Source organism: Rana temporaria, chromosome 11 (assembly GCF_905171775.1).
Source record: "Rana temporaria chromosome 11, aRanTem1.1, whole genome shotgun sequence".
Classification (NCBI taxonomy): Eukaryota; Metazoa; Chordata; class Amphibia; order Anura; family Ranidae; genus Rana; species Rana temporaria.
Window position 1 is genome coordinate 56518841 of NC_053499.1, and position 18154 is coordinate 56536994.

An 18154-nucleotide genomic window follows, 5' to 3' on the forward strand; every position below is an offset into this window, starting at 1 on the left:
CTACATGTTGTAAATGCAGCCTTTATTTTTTGAATAAAAAGCCTAAAAGATTTTTTGCTGGGGAAGCTTTATCTCTTTTTAGGGATTTATGTGACCGAGTGTCTCCATGAGTGGCGAGCACCATTCCCTTCAGCCCAATTTCCTTGAACGGACAGAGGCCTTGGCTGGGTTTAAAGCCATAAGCAAGAGAGACCTCCCGTAACAGGAGGTCATTACTAGCTGGCCAATCTGAGAAGTGGAGGCTCTATAACTTGGGATCACAAACCATTCCAGGGAAGGATAATGCACTTTGGGATTGATAGGACTTGTGTATTACCCTTTGGACTTTTGTTTGTTTCTGTTATTACTTTTTTTATATAGTGCAACTCTATTTGAAATTATTTATATATATATATATATATATATATATATATATATACACATACACACACACACATACATAAAACCTGTGCTATGTGTACCCCAAAGGCCCAAACACATCAATACATATATATATATATATATATATATATATATATATATATATATATATATATATATATATATGATAATGTGCAGTGATGACAGCAGCACTCACTGATATTACACACAAATATCTAGAAAACTCATAAAAGATAAGTATTGTGCTGTCACATAAAAAGGTAAAATCAATAAACTAACAAATAAATAAAGTCCATGGGTTAACTGAAAAAAAGTTCACTGTGAAGAAAAATTCTTGATAAATCCAACGTGCACCTGCCAGCATTTGAGAAAAAGAAGCAGCTTACCAGATGTTTAGACCTCACATTATAAGAGGTCTAAAACCACATTTAAATGACATAAGACCCTTCGGGGATGGATGGATGGCGTTAAATCTCCTTATGCCGCGTACACACCATCACTTTATGTGATGAAAAAAAACGACACTTTCTGTGAAGTAAAAAATGACGTTTTTGAAACTTCAATTTTCAAAGACAAAGTTGCCTACACACCATCGTTTTCTCACAATGATCTTGCAAAGTGAGGTTACGTTCCACCACGTTTTACCATTGAAGCTTGCTTCATAAGTAGCTTCTGGGCATGCGTGGATGAAAAAACGTCTTAGAAAACGACGTTTTTTGCTACACACGGTCAATTTCTGTGAAGTAAAAAGTGCACTTTTGAAAAACGACACATAAAATTGAAGCATGCTTCAATTTTTTTTGGTCGTTTTTTACAAGACATAAAACGACGTTTTCCCCCACACACAGTCAATTAAAGTGACGTTTTTAAAAATGTCATTTTTTTTCATCACATAAAGTGATGGTGTGTACGCGGCATTATGCCGCGTACAGACGGTCATTTTTTGTGATGAAATAAAATGACATTTTTAAAAATGTCAATTAAAATGATCGTGTGTGGGCAAAATGTCATTTTATGTCTTCTGAAAAATGCCCAAAAAAAAATTCGAACATGCTCGAATTTTTTGTGTCGTTTTTCAAAATGTCATTTTTTGTGTCAATGAAAATGATAGTGTGTGGGCAAAACAACGTTTTTAAACCCGCACATGCCCAGAAGCAAGTTTTGAGACGGGAGGTAAAACTACCATTCATAATGGAGTAAGCACATTCATCACGCTGTAACAGACAAAAAAGCACGAATCATCTTTTACTAACAAGTAACCAGCTAAAAGCAGCCTCAAGGCGAATAGAACTTCCCCTTTAGAGTGCCGTCACTTTGTTCATCATTTTTCAAAATGATGGTGTGTATGCTACATCGTTTTTGAAAATGAAGTTTAAAAAATGTCGTTTTTTTTCATCACTTCAAACTTCATTTTTTTTTCATCACAAAAAATGACCGTCTGTATGCGGCATTAGCCTTTCAACCCATAGTGCCTCAGATCGCTCTCATAGAGGTAGTATGCCACAGAATGATCCCATAATTATTCACTAGATCCACTCTCACCACCACACGGTACATACCAAGGAAAAGATAAACCCCATAGTGAAATACTGTATAAATCTATTTATTATAAAACCAAGTAAAATTACTCACAAACAGAAGACAATAAAAGCATTTCAAAACACACTGCCAATACTATGGGCGGGTGTGATGACGTCACCGCTATTCAGAAGACGTTGTCCCAGGAAGATGTTCCTTAGAATGAAATGTACGTCGGGCGGAGAATAGTGGTGACGTAATTATAGTATGCAAAATTCCAACCTAACACTACGTTTTAAAAAATCCCCCTCCCCCATACCTCTACTGCCTAACTTGTGTAATAAAGAAGTGTATACTAACCTATTTTTAGTCCACGCTGCTCTGGTCATGTTAACCACAGCTCCCGTTCCCTTGTGTCAGTCAGCTACAGATAGCAGCAACAGCTGGGACATGGGAGCCTATGAGTAAAAACACAGCTCCTGGAATTCCCAACAATTGTCAACCACTCCCGTCAACCACTCCCTCCTCTCCCCTACGGCCACCAATCACTGACACAGTGGATAATGTGGCTGGATTGGAGCGGACTTAAAATAGGTAAGTATACACATCTTTTTTACACATGGTGGGCAGGATAGATAACTGCAGGGGAAGGAATAATTTTTATGACTAGGTCCAGGTCCACACTCATCCCTCCAGCGGTCATGCTGCCACGGCTTCTCCAGAAACTGATAGCGAATATTGATTCTCTGGTATCACAAGTGGGAGGGTTTAGGGCGCAGTGCTCTGTGCCCTGAGCACAACCTTTTTCAAGCCAATTAGAGTCTTAGGTTCTAACCATGTGCTTGGAAAAAAAAGACAGGCCTCATAGAAAGGCATTAGCCCCACATGCAAACTAGGGGGACAGCGCCCCTTATGAACCTACCACCACTGGTTGGAATACTATTTTAGCTCCTCATGCCCATCTGCATAGCAAAGGAAAACTTTAGTTTTTGAGTTTTCAGAAAAGAGCAAGTAAAATGTAAACAGCAATTTCTGAACTGAAGTTATGCTATGTGAATAAGAACATGTGTCAAATATAAAGTAGGTGTTATCCTAATTTGTTTTCAATAGTGGAAATACATTTTGAAGCTGTTATATGTCCCGACACTTTATTTTGTCAGCAGTTTTCTCTTTAAAAAAAATGCTCTAACTATAAAGACAGAGATACTGGGCCATATTCTCAGAAGAGTTACGACGGAGTATCTCAGGAAACTCCGTCGTATCTCTGTTTTTTGAGACGCGTATCTATGCGAGTGATTCCTAGAATCATTTTCGCATTGATACGCTGAAGATCCGACATGTGTAAGTCACTTACACTGTCGGATCTTAAATGTAATTCGCCGCCGGCCGCTAGGTGGCGTTTACGTTTCAGGTCTCACTTGTTTATGCAAATGAGCCTGATACGCCGATTCCCGAACGAAATCGCGTCGCGTAACCGTCGCTTACATCGTTTGCGTAAGCGTAAGGTTACCCCTGCTATATGAGGGGTAACCTTACGCCAGTCCCACGATTGCCATGTTAAGTATGGCGTCGGGTCCGCGTCGTCTTTTCCCGTCGGGTACGTTGTTTTCCTAAGTCGTTCTTGAATACAACTTTACGTCAATGACGCACACGTCGGCGTCATTGACGTTTTCCGTCGAGAACTGGAGCATGCGCACTGGGCTATTTTTAGCCCGGCGCATGCGCCGTTCTATCGGCACGGGGCGCGCTTAATTTAAATATAAGCCGCCCCCTTTGAATTACGCGGGGATACGCCGGGCCTTTTACACTACGCTGCCACAAACTACAGAGCAAGTGCTTGAGGAATACGGCACTTGCTCCAGTAAGTTGCGGCGGCGTAGTGTAAATAGCTTACGCGATGCCACCGCAGAAAGTACAAGAATCTGGCCCACTGTCATTTGTTTTGTTAGGTATGGGGCAATATTGCTCTTATCAATTCATGTGCCAGTGTTCTCTGAATTTTCTGTCACAGTAAAAGAAAAAGAAAAGATGTCTTTGAGATCTATAATTAAAAAATGTGGTGTTTTTTTAAACCAAACTGCAAATGGTGGATGGAGTCCATGCTATTTTCTTTAGAAAGCCAGAGATGGTTCTCCTCTGGATTGAAGCCTGAAGCCAAGTCCATGTAGACTCAAACTTTGGCTTAAAGAGTGTTTTTGACCTGTCAATGGGGGTTGATTTACTGAAGAGCATGTTCACTTCGTAATGAGAATTTTCACTTTGCAAGGAATCCTCATCCCGGAAACTTATTAAAACGTTATTTGTGCTTGCACGTGATTGGATGATGTAAGTCCACCTCATTCACTAAGCTAAGTGAAAATTTCCTTACAAATTGAAAATTCACGTAAGTGAACAGGTTTAATAAATCAACCCCATGACATTCAACCCCCTTTATAATCCCAATTTAAATCTTTAAAGGGTTAGTTCACCCTAAATATAAAGGTGAACTGACCCCGGACAAACTCAACCCCCCCCCCCCCCCCCAAGTCCCCGCTGTACTTACCTCCTGGGTTCTTGAGCTATCGGCGCTCACACAGATGCTCCAGCAGTCCGGAAATTTGAAATTACCTGCTCCTCTCCTTTTCTCCATTAGTGCTTCCAGCACAGACTAGTATGTAGCATATTAACATTTTGCAGTATTTTTGTATATTAACATATTATATTGCATAAAGGCAGCCCTTCTTTAAAATAGAATGCCAGTCTATGGCAACATAAGTTAAAAAGACTAGTGTTGTATACAAGGCCACAGTTCACAATCTCAATGGTAGACAAGCAGGTAGACAAGGCTTTGTCCCCTAAGGTGAAAAATGCACCACTGCAGGTTTATCAGCAGAAGAGAAATTTACATGGTCTTCTGCTACAAGCGGACCCCAGAACTAAATACAAAAAAAAATATCACCAAGGTTATCACAAAAGATGGGTTGCTTCCGATGCCATAACTGTACAATGTGTGTGTACTGTAGTAGTGAATTTTGTATACATCCACATAATTGGGAACAAGAAAGATTGCAGGTTTTTTTTATTTTGTATATGCATCCTCAAGTGCCCTTGCACGCTTGTGTATGTGGGCATGACAGATGGTCTATTTAGGAGGTGCTTTCAGCAACACTATACTGTAGTGATATAAAGGTGGCACTGGTGAAAGCACTGAATGGTGAATGTATGGACCACAACAAAAGTGTGACTATACATTACAGTGAGAGAAAACATCAAACAAATACATTGAGAGGAATCGTTACTGAACAGGAACACAGTTCACCTATTGGTGTGGACAGATTATGGCAGCTGCTGCATAAGTGAAGCATGTTGGATTTATACCAATTTGTACAGAAGGTCAAGAGTTATGTTACATGCACATGTGGAGCTCGCGCAGAGTGCACGGTGGGGCATCATTCTGCTACTGGGGATTAGTAGTGGAAAACGCTGGACAGGTGGATTTGGACATTGGCTCAGCGTGTCCATTCTAAATGCAAATTACAGAAAAAATTTGCATTGTCATGGGAACCGAGAGTTAACTAGAGAACAGTTTCTGTGTCAATGTACATGTGTACGTTCATCTCTAAGAGTGGAGGCCAACCCTAAGGTTGAGTGTTCCCCCACGGCAGCTTCAGCCTTGTCTAAAGACATTGATGAAGAGGACACAGAACAGAGGTACCCAATGTATGTGCTAAAGTCACCATGTAACAAAGTGCCTAACGCAGCCCAGAAGAACTAACATGGGGTAGGCCTTCCATGTGACCCAGTACTTGATGCCCAACAAATTAATGGGAAAACATTAAGGATGTGACAACTACCCTGTCACCTTGTCACCCCATAACTTATATTTTGACTCCATGTCTTTGTAAGGTACTGGTGCAGGCACTGTTTGCTTATTCTAAATGTGTGATTTCTTTCATTCAGTATGTGGTACAGAACAACAGAAACCTTCTCATGTATGGCCAGCTGTAGTCACACTGTCTCACTTTTATCTCAGCTCATTCTTTGTTACAAAAATCTTAATAAAGAAAATATTCTGATAAAAATATATTTTTAGATAACTAGTATAACAGCCCTAAACTAACACTTAACACCTAACTCTATAAACATTAACCCTAACACTTAAAGCTCAATTCTAGTCAAAATGACATTTTTAGTTTTGGATAGTGTATGTAGCGCTCACCCCCGAATGGGCCGCTGATTAATTTGGGATCGGCTTACTGAGTTACCTTCTTGACTTGGCTATGAGGTCCAGATACAACCTTATTCCAATAAAAGTCACAAGAGACGTTGCAAAGAGTAACCAGCATGTTTCAGGAGTCCATAAGCACCCATTTCATCAAGGTTTGATTAAAAAACCTTGAATGGAAACGTGAATGTGAATTGGCAAAAAGTGAACTGGACCTTTAATGTTATTTCTTCCAGTGTGATTCCAAGCACAGGCCTTGTCTACATTTAGAAGATTTCTTCTGTCTTCCTGTTACATTGACTTGTTTTCACTGGCACAAAAAGTGAGGGGATCTATTTGTAGGGGAACCCAAGAAGTGAAATGTGACTCCATCCATTCAGAATAGGAAGTTTCTGACCGTGGGAATGTGATGCAATTTTGGCGCTTTCTGTGTTTTTTCCCACAGCGGTGGTAAATGTAGGCCAAGTGTACATGAAGCCTAACACAAAATAAATGCACCTTTTTTTAAGCTTTTGTCCTGCTGTCACATGACTACTCATTCATGTCCTCCCTCCTCATAGCAGTGTGTGCCCACAGCAAGCGGTGGGCATAGTGTGACATCACACAAAGTGGGAAGTATGCTTCCAATCTGTGTGCATGCATTGCAGAAGGCAGATCAACTCTCATACCAACTGCAGCTGCTTTACAGCAAAGTGGGAGGGCATGGCCACAAAACTGACTTTGGGAGATACATGCACACTGTGAACGGGTAAGGCATACCTGTATCACCTACAAAAAGTATTTAATCCCCTGATGATTTTGTACGTTTGCCTACTGACAAAGAATTGAGCAGTCTGTAATTTTAATGGTATTTTAACAGTGAGAGACAGAATAACAACAACAAAATCCAGAAAAACGCATTTCAAAACAGTTATAAATTGATTTGCATTTTAATGAGTAAAATAAATATTTGACCCCTTCGCAAAACATGACTTAGTACTTGGTGGCAAAACCATTGTTGGCAATCACAGAGGTCAAATGTTTGTTGTAGTTGGCAACCAGGTTTGCACACATCTCAGAAGGGATTTTGTCCCACTCCTCTTTGCAGATCCTCTCCAAGTCATTAAGGTTTCAAGGCAGACATTTGGTAACCCGAACTTTATGTTCCCTCCACAAATTTTCTATAGGATTAAGGTCTGGAGACTGGCTAGGCCACTCCCGGTCTTTAATGTGCTTCTTTTTGAGACACTCCTTTGTTGCCTTGGCCGTGTGTTTTGGGTCATTTTAATGCTGGAATACTCATCCATGCCCCATTTTCAATGCAATGGCTGAGAGAAGGAGGTTCTCACCCAAGATTTGAGAGTACATGGCCCCATCCATCGTCCCTTTGATGCGGTGAAGTTGTCCTGTCCCCTTAGAAGACCCCCTGCCACCAAAATCATAATGTCACCCTCTCACCAAGCTGCTTGGCGATGGTCTTGTAGCCCATTCCAGCCTTGTGTAGGACTACAATCTTGTCCTTGACATCCTTGGACAGCTCTTTGGTCTTGGCCATGGTGGAGAGATTGGAATCTGATTGATTGCTTCTGTGGACAGGTGTCTTTTATACAGGTAATAAGCTGAGATTAGGAGCACTCCCTTTAAGGCCGGGTTCACACTTGTCCGACAAACACTCCGACATTGGGAGTTCATGTCGCATGACGTATGAAAATCAATGTTTCTCTATGAGAGCTGTCTTAACTGGTCCGACACAAGTCGGTCCGTCTTTGAAAATGCTCCCTGTACTACTTTGGTCCGACTTTGATCCTACTTCAGCCCATTGAATATCATTGAAGTTGGACCAAAGTAGGATCCTTGTCCTAACCAACCGACTTTTGATATCCGACATTGTGATTACAGCAGCAGTAAAAGGAATTTATCTCACTCTGGGATTGTTTTGATTGGTCAAAGAACAAGTCAGACTGTCACAAAGTCAAATCAAAGTAGTATCCTGTTCATGAAAGTCGGATGGATGTAGGACCAATGTAGGACAGATGTCGCAGAGCAAAGTAGGATGAAAGTTGTACTGCTGTCGTGTAGTATAGTGTGAACCCAGCCTACTTTGATCTGACGTTGTGATAGTCGGACTTGTTCTTTGACCAATCAAAACAATCCCAGTGTGATATAAATTCCTTTTACTGCTGCTGTAATCACATGTCGGATGTCAAAATTTGGATGGTAAGGACAAGGATCCTACTTTGGTCCGACTTCAATGATATTCAATTGGCTGAAGTAGGATCAATGTCGGACCAAAGTAGTACAGGGAGCATTTTCAAAGTCGGACCGACTTGTGTCGGGTTTACACTGGTCCGACAAATGCTCCGACATTGGGAGCTCATGTTGCATGACGTGTGAAAATCAATGTTTCCCTGTGAGAGCCGTCTTAACTGGTCCGACACAAGTAGGTCCGACTTTGAAAATGCTCCCTGTACTACTTTGGTCTGACATTGATCCTACTTCAGTCCATTGAATATCATTGAAGTCGGACCAAAGTAGGAGCCTTGTCCTTACCATCCGACTTTTGACATCCGACTTGTGATTACAGCAGCAGTAAAAGGAATTTATCTCACTCTGGGATTGTTTTGATTGGTCAAAAGTCAGACTATCATAAAGTCGGATTAAAGTAGTATCCTGTTCATGAAAGTTGGATGGATGTAGGATCAATGTAGGACTGTTGTCACAGAGCAAAGTAGGATGAAAGTCGTGTAGTATAGTGTGAACCCAGCCTCAGAGAGTGCTCCTAATCTCTGCTCATTAAGTGTATAGAAGACACCCGAGAGCCAAAAATCTTGCTGATTGATAGGGGATCAAATACTTATTTCACTCATTAAAATGCACATCAATTTATAACTTTTTTTGAAATGCAGTTTTCTGGATATTTTTGTTGTTATTCTGTCTCTCACTGTTAAAATAAACCTACCATTAAAATTATAGACTGATCAATTCTTTGTCAGAGGGCAAAATCAGCAGGGGATCAAATACTTTTTTTCCCTCACTGTAGCAATGCATTGTCCCAGGCATGGATCTGCTTTAGTGCTTGGAATGGTTAGTTTGATTGAGGAACCAAATGGAATTGGCAGGATCTCCAGATATACAGCAACAAAAGACAAAATATTTTTTTATGGGTTATATCTTTCAAGAACTATGGGTCAGATTCACGTACAATTGCGCCTTTGGAAACTTAAGCCATTTAAGTTACACCACCGTAAGTTTTCAGGTTTAGTGCTCGATCCACAAAGCACTTAACGGAAAACTTGCGGCGGTGTATCGTAAATGCGTCCGGCGCAAGGCGGGCCAAATCGAATGGGCGGCTAACATTCAAATTAGGCGCGCGCCCGCGCCGGACCTACTGCGCATGCTCCGTTTCCTAACTCCCGCCGTGCTTTGCGCGAAGTGACATCATTTTTTCGAACGCGATGCGCGTAGCGTACTTCCGTATTTCCGGACGGCTTACGCAAACGACGTTAAATTTTGAATTTCGACGCGGGAAAGACGGCCATACTTTAGACAGCAATACGCTTGCTGGCTAAAGTTAAGGCACCAAAAAAAAATACTAACTTTGCGACGGGAAACTAGACTAGCGGCGACGTAGCGAACGCGAAAATCCGTCGTGGATCCGCTGTAACTCCTAATTTGCATACCCGACGCTGGTTTACGACGCAAACTCCCCCCAGCGGCGGCCGCGGTACTGCATCCTATGATCCGACAGTGTAAAACAATTACACCTGTCGGATCTTAGGGATATCTATGCGTAACTGATTCTATGAATCAGTCGCATTGATAGAAACAGAGATACGACGGCGTATCAGGAGATACGCCGTCGTATCTCTTTTGTGAATCTGGCCCTATAGGTATAAGCCAACACATTTAAGAAATCATACACTTTAATCCAGTTATAGCTGGATTCGTTATAGTACAATAACAAAAATCTAGAAGAGCATGCAAGTAAAATGTCAAAGTCACAGAAAAAATACTTTCAATATATATGTTCATCGAAAATACACTATACGTTCTCTTTTAATATTAAATCCAATAGAAGTGTGTTGGTAAGGTCTTATCTCATCCAATCTTATCTTATCTTATTTAACTTGCTCATTCAGCAAATTATCTTATCAGCAAACGTTTACTTCTGCATTAAGTATTGTAAAATATTTTTGCAGTCAAATTTGAGATAACCCCACTGTACTGTATGTTAGATAGAAGTTTACATCCACACAGGTTACCTTTTCAATGTTTTAGACAGAAAACATTTCTTAAAAAGTTCAGAGTAAAGCCTGGTAAACATGGGACTTTTGGTCCTTGTGTACTGCTGTCAGTTCAACAGAAGCCTGTCGTTAGTCCCCACTGTCAGAATACTATAGCACAGCAGGAGAGATCCCCACATCAGCATTGTTTGTGATGTGGAGATCTGTCAGTATACCTGTCTATACCCAGTTTAAGTCTGTCCCAGTAAAGAAAAGGCTAAGGATGGATTCCATTTCCTCTCATTAACATACAAGGCAGGACACCAGACAGAAAGGCCCAGATTCACGTAGGGAGCGCGTATTTGTGGGCGGGCGTAACGTATCCTATTTACGCTACGCCTCCGCAACTTTGACAGGCAAGTGCAGTATTCACAAAGCAAAGTTGCGGCGGTGTAGCGTAAATAGGCCGGCGTAAGCCCGCCTAATTCAAATATGGAACATGTGGGCGTGTTTTATGTTAATCTACTGTGACCCCACGTAAATGACGCTTTTTACGAACGGCGCATGCGCCGTCCGTGAAAGTATCCCAGTGCACATGCTCCAAATTAACCCGCAAAAAGCCAATGCTTTCGACGTGAACGTAAATGACGCACAGCCCTATTCGCGAACGACTTACGCAAACTACGTAATCGACGGAAAATTCGACGCTGTTCCGACGTCCATACCTAACATTGGTACGCCTCATCTACGCCTCATAGAGCAGGTGTAACTTTACGCCGGAAAAAGCCTAACGTAAACGGCGTATCTGTACTGCGTCGGCCGGGCGTACGTTCGTGAATAGACGTATCTAGCTGATTTACATATTCTAGGCGTAAATTAGCGTACATGCCCCTAGTGGTCTGCGTAAATATGCAGTTAAGATACGACAGCGTAGGAGACTTACGCTGGTCATGTCTTAAAGACATTTTGGCGTATCTGATTCTTTGAATCAGGTGCCAAGATACAACGCCTCAGACTCAGAGAGACGACGGCGTATCTGGAGATACGCCGTCGTATCTCCTACGTGAATCTGGGCCAAAGTGTTCAAATCTAGTTTACAAATATTGTGATTATGAGATCTGCTAGCACAGTACAGACAGAATGTACACTGCCAAGGGAAGACAGGGAAAAGTGGTTAAAGAGTCCCTTCCATCACCCCAGGCCTCACTACTATTCTATGGTGTTTGGCAGAACTAGAAGAAACCATACTGTATATTGCTGTTGAGAAGCAAGGGGTGTTTGATCTTTATAGAAAAAGTATGGAGTCTTTTCCAATATTTCTCTTCCTGTTCTTTATGTATCATAGTGAGATTCTACATTTGCTGGATCTCTGAAATTTGGGCGAGCCATTGCACCTTATCAGGTGGGTTAAGGCTCTTCCACAGTGCAGGAATGCAAGCCTTTGCTGCATTGAGAAGATGTTGTTTTTTAAACAATTGGGTGACAGGCAGGATATTTATGACAAATGCATCTTTCTGCCTGTCAGCTGTCATGCTCATGGAGCCATGCATGCGCAGCTCAGCGAACATTTACGGCCCCCGATCCGTGCTGCGGCAATGCGACTCCCACGAGCATGCGCAGGAGTGGTGTCATCGCGGCCTGGCCTATTAAATCGCTGAAAGCATGTGTCCAAATCACCATTATAAGGGCTCTTTCACACGGGCGAAAAAAAAAAATCAAAGTTTTGGGTGCGCGTTATACACGAGGACTGGGGTGGGATGACAGTGGCGGGACCGAAACCGAGTATTAGCGGGAGTACTCGTACTCCCGCTAATACCGCTGATACTAGAATACTTCCCCCCTCCCCCCGCTGCTACCGCCGCCGCCACCAACGCCGCTACAACGTTAATCCCCGCGACGCGGGGAACATTACAGACAGCTTTCGTTTGAATAGCTGTTTTCCCCGCCGCGCATAGACACTCCCCCTTGGACGGATCTGTCCAATCGCGAGCAAGGGGGAGTGTCTATGCGCGGCAGGGAAAACAGCTGTTCAAACGAACGCTGTCTGTAATGTTCCCGCGCCGCAGTGATTAAAAGTAGGTGGCTGCATATACAGGGGACATGGCTGCACATACAGGGGACATGGCTGGTTATATGGGGGACATGGCTGCACATACAGGGGACATGGCTGGTTATATGGGGGACATGGCTGCACATACAGGGGACATGGCTGGACATACGGGGGACATGGCTGGACATACGGGGCACGTGGCTGGACATACGGGGGACATGGCTGGACATACGGGGGACATGGCTGGACATACAGGGGACATGGCTGGACATACAATAAATACAATAAATGATTTTTGGCAATTACAATGATTTTATACCGATTTTTAATCGAAAATTAGGGGTGCGCGGTATACACGTGTGCGCGTTATATTCGAATAAATACGGTAGGTGTTATTGCAATGTGTATGATTTTTCTCAAATGAAAACCACATTTATTTGTGCAAGAAAATGTTTCCATTCTGTTACTTTGAATTCCCTTGTCACTATCGTCAACAATGAATATGACCCTACTAACCATTTGAAAATTAAACGAATGTTACAAAACACAGTGGACCTACACCAGTAGGTGACATAGCTCCCCAAATCATCACTGACTGCGGAAACTTCACACTGGACCTCATGCAACTTGGATTTTGTGCCTCTCCACTCTTCCTCCAGACTCAGGGTTCTTGATTTCGAAATGAAATGCATAATTTTTCACAGTCCGTGATGATTTCGGGAGCCATGTTATCTGCTGGTGTTGGTCCACTGTGCTTTATCGAACCCAAACTCAGCACAGCCCTCTACCAGGAAATTCTAGAGCACTTCATGCTTCCCTCTGCTGACCAGCTATTTTTCAGCAGGACTTGGCACCTGTCCACACTGCCAAAGGTACCAATGTTTGGTTTAATGATCATGGTATCACTTTACTTGATCGGTCAGACAACTCACCTGTATTGTCAAGAGGAAGATGAGAGACACCAGACCCAACAATGCAGATGAGCTGAAAGCCACTATCAAAGCAACCTGGGCTTCTATAACACCTCAGCAGTGCCACAGGCTGATCACCTCCATGCCACGCCGCCAGGGCCGGACTTACCATTGGCCTTGACTGGGCTCAAGCCCAGGGGCCCCACCCAATAGGGGGCCCCCTTTTAAAAAAAAAAAAAAAAAAAAATTTTTTTTTTTTTTTTTTTTTTTTTAGGGGTCCGGAGGTCCCCAGGGGCCCGGAGGCCCCCAGGGCCCCTGACGGCAACCCCCCTTTTTTTTATTTATTTTTTGTAAAAAAATGTTTTTTTTTATATATTTTTTATTTTTATATATATAATATTATATATATATATATATTTTATTATTATTATTAAAGGGCCCAGGGGTCTCCAGGGCCCCGGATGGCAACCCCCCTTTTTTTTATTTATTTTTTGTAAAAAAATGTTTTTTTTATATATTTTTTATTTTTATATATATAATATATATATATGTATATATATATATATATATATATATTTTATTATTATTATTAAAGGGCCCAGGGGTCTCCAGGGCCCCCGGATGGCAACCCACCTTTTTTATTTTTTTATAAAAAAAATTACATTTTTTTTATATATATATATATTTTTTTTTATTAAAGGGCTCAGAGGTCCCCAGGGCCCCATGTGGCAACCCCCCCCTTTTTTATTTTTTTTATAAATGTTTATTTTTTTATTTTTGTTTATTTTTTTATTTTTTATTAAAAGGCCCAGAGGTTCCCAGGGGCCCAGAGGTCCCCAGGGCCCCCGGGTTTGGCAACCTCCCTTTTTTTATGTATTTTTTATAAATGGTTTTTTTTTTTTTTTTATTAAAGGGCCCAGAGGTTTATTTTTTCTTTTTATTAAAAGGCCCAGAGGTCCCCAGGGCCCCGGATGGCTACATATATTTAAATATATTTGTTTTCTTCTTTTTTTTGTAAAGGCCCCCCCGCTTCTCAATTTGCGGCAGCCCCCACGCTTCTCAATTTCAGGCGGCAGCACCCCCACCCCCCCTAGGTTCTCTGCTTCAGGGGGCCCATGCCTTAAGCTGTGCAAGGGGCCCCAAAATTCCTGATGGCGGCCCTGCGCATACCTCCCAACACGCACGGATTCTGTGGGACTTTCCCGCACAGACAGCTTCTTCCCGCAGTCCCGCAAAAGGGTTAATTTTCCCGCACTGCAAGAGGAGGCAGCACGGAAGCAGGAGGAACCGGAGTGGTGTGTGGAGGACTGTGGCTGCTGAAGGGAAGATAGCCGAGAGCCGGGCTAATGACAGTCTGTGGCCCCGGCTGTTGGCACAGGTGAGAGGCACTCCCCCCCTCAACAACTGCAAAATCCCCCCCCGCTCAACAACTTTAATGCGCTCCCCCCCGCTCAACAACTCCAATCCGCCCCCCCCCCCCCCGCTCAACAACTTCGATCCCCCCCAATTCTCGGCTCCAGGGGGCCCCTTCAACACTCAAGCCCAGGGGCCCCCACCACCCTAAGTCCTGCCCTGCACGCCGCATTAATGCAGTAATTTCTGCAAAAGGAGCCCCGACCAAGTATTGAGTGCATACGATACTATACATAGACATACCTTTTAGTAAGTCAACATTTTTGTATTAAAAATCATTTTTCTTATTGGTCTTATGTAATAAGATACTGAATTTTGTGTTTTTACTAGCTGAAGGCCATAAATATAAACATTTTAATTAAAAAATGCTTGAAATATATCACTCTGTGTGTAACACATCTATATAAAATATATAATTTTCACTTTTTGAATTGGATTACTGAAATAAATTAACTTTTTGATGATATCCTAATTTTATGAGATTCACCTGTATACTTTAAACCTCAGCTTTGACCAGTTTTGGATAGAGAAGGGAAGATTTATATTTGTAAACTTTTTCTTACTGTCTATGTCCATTATGAGGAGAATTTGTGTCACATTTTAGTTGTCTCCATAGGTGATGTCTCTTCCTCTTTAACCTGCCACCGGTCACGTGGCAAGGAAGCCAGGGAAATCTCCGTCATTGGGATTTAGACAGCAGTAAAAAATTTACAGATCCTCACTCCATAAGAAAAAAAAGATTTTGCTGGGATTCAACAGTTAGGAGAGACTCATTCCATTCATGTACAATTTTGCACTCACCTCAAATTATCTTCTATTTTTTTATTATCGACTTCTTTCATGAACTCTCTGATAAATTTTTCATCTAAATCCTGAGAAATATCTTTGGCCCAGGATGGAGTTTTTGAAATACCAAAGTGACCAATGAGTAATCCAATGGCCAGTATTACAACTCCACCGACTATACCCCCTACGATCCTCCACAGGTTCATGGTTCCTTGATGATCCAAGGTAACTAAGGAAAGAACATCTTTAGTGCTCAGGACACTTTATAAAAGTACAATCTCGTTGTGACCTTGTGTCCTGATCCGCCTCTAGATTATGGAGTACGGTCTTCAGCATCTTCTATAACAGGCATGTTACACATTATCAATACTGAGCTATAAAACATTTTTGTCAGTCTTAATGACCACAATCTGTCCTTTGGCCCATTGCAAGGTCTGGTAGAATAGGATACATTTATCACACTATTTATTGTAAGAGACTGTTAATTTTTATTAGGTATAGCTTTGAACCTGACATAATGCTGTAAAGGTTACACAGTGCAGTACTTAACAACATATGTAATAAGGGATTATAAAAATACTGCTATATAACAATTGAGTTAGGATTTTAAAGACCACGTCGATGTCACATGAATACAAGAACATCTACCTTTGATCCATGAGATTATACGTTAACCAGACCACATATTGGTTTTAATTGGTTATTTATTCAGAAAATTGATGACAGACCTCTGTAAAGTTAAGGAGATAATTAAGTTGTAATAAAGATACCGTTTTACAAAAAGACGAAAGGGGTGCATTTATCAGTAATTTGGCCAAAAATTCATCCAACATTCACCCATTTTTTTTACCAATATTGGTTTGCTCCACATTCCCAATATTTACCACAGTGGTTTTACCCATGAACAATATTGGTTCTTTCAAAAATCTTAGGCCCCGTACACACGACTGAACATGTCTGCTGAAACTGGTCCGCGGACCAGTTTCAGCAGACATGTTCGGTCGTGTGTACGGCCGATCGGACAGGATTCCAGCATACATTTGCCCGCCAGACCGCTTTCGATCGGACAAATGTTTCTAAAATTGCTTAGAAACATGCCCGCTGGAATCCTGTCCGTCGGACATGTTCGGTCGTCTGTACAGACTTACCGTTCATGTCCGAGCGGCCGCCATCCCTCGCATGCGTCGAATGACTTTGACGCATGCGTGGAAGCATTGACCTTTCAGCGTCGCGCACGTTGCCGCATCATCGTCGCGGCGACGGCGCGAACACGTCACCGCGCTGTCTGTCCGCGCGGATTGTCTCTCATTTCTGTATGATGGTGTGTACAGCCATCATACAGAAATCTCCGGGCGGGCATGTCCGCTGAAAACGGTACGGCGGACCGTTTTCAGCGGACATGTTTGCCCGTGTGTACAAGGCCTAAGAAGTATGGCCCATGTGAAAATGTCATCAAACAAGATATGTCCAATGGCTCTTCCTTAATTTGAAAGTTCTTTACTGTACTATTCATCCCTTTTATCAATTAATAAGGACCCGTTCACACCAGAACTCGGTACAGAAAACCTGCATTCTTTGCAAATTTCCCACAGAACGTTCAAAACTCAATAGGTACGCGATCTATTGTACATTTCAATGTATTCCTAACTACTCCACAAACACAGATCTTAATGGCAGTGTGTTTGCCTGCACCAGATCTCATGGCACTGCTGTACCTACATTTGGTGCCAACCACCGCATGGAATCACAATAAATCGCATCCCTGTGCAATTCAGGTGTGAACTAGCCCTAAATGTAGATTTGTTGTTTGCCCAGCACTCCTTCATTTTTCACAGTATCCAAACTGTTCCCTTGTTTGAAGTGGGGAATGTGTATTTAACCACACAGCCCCGGACCATATTGCTGGTCAATGACCGGGCCACTTTTTGCGATTCGGCACTGCGTCGCTTTAACTGACAATTACGCGGTTGCGCCACGTGGCTCCCAAACAAAATTGGCTTCCTTTATTTCCCACAAATAGAGCTTTCTTTTGGTGGTATTTGATCACCTCAGCGGTTTTTATTTTTTGCGCTATAAACAAAAATAGAGCGTGAATTTTGAAAAAAAAATAATATTTTTTACTTTTTGCTATAATAAATATCCCCAAAAATATATAAAAAAACATTTTTTTTCCTCAGTTTAGGCTGATACGTATTCTTCTACATATTTTTCGTAAAAAATTCGCAATAAGCGTTTTATGATTGGTTTGCGCAAACGTTATATAGCCGGATTCAGAAAGACTTATGCCTGGGTCTAATGATACGATTCATTTACATGGGGTCACGATTCATTTTAATACAACACGCCCACTACCTGCCTACTTTGAATTAGGCAGGCTTACGCCCATTTACGCTACGCCGCCGTAACTAAGGGAGCAAGTGCTTTGTGAATACTGTACTTGCCTCTCTATGTTACGTCGGCGTAGTGCGCTCACGCTCTACGTGAATCTGGCCCATAGTGTCTACAAAATAGGGCATAGTTTTACGGCATTTTTTTTTTTACCAGCAATGGTGGTGATCAACGATTTTTATCGGTACTGCGACCTTATGGCGGACACTTCGGACACTTTTGACACATTTTTGGGACCGATGGCATTTTTATAGCGATCAGTACTATAAAAATGCCACTGGCAGGGAAGGGGTTAACACTA

General features: G+C 42.1%; 1 protein-coding gene across 1 annotated transcript in view; it reads right to left on the reverse strand.

Annotated features, from left to right (window-relative positions):
• Positions 1–15760, reverse strand: part of NAALADL1 (N-acetylated alpha-linked acidic dipeptidase like 1) — a 103789-nt gene extending 88029 nt beyond the window's left edge. The window contains exon 1 of the mRNA XM_040328572.1: positions 15481–15760. Coding sequence (XP_040184506.1) covers positions 15481–15671 — 191 coding nt within the window. The 5' untranslated portion in view covers positions 15672–15760. The remainder of the gene's footprint in view (positions 1–15480) is intronic.
• Positions 15761–18154: the final 2394 nt, after the last annotated feature.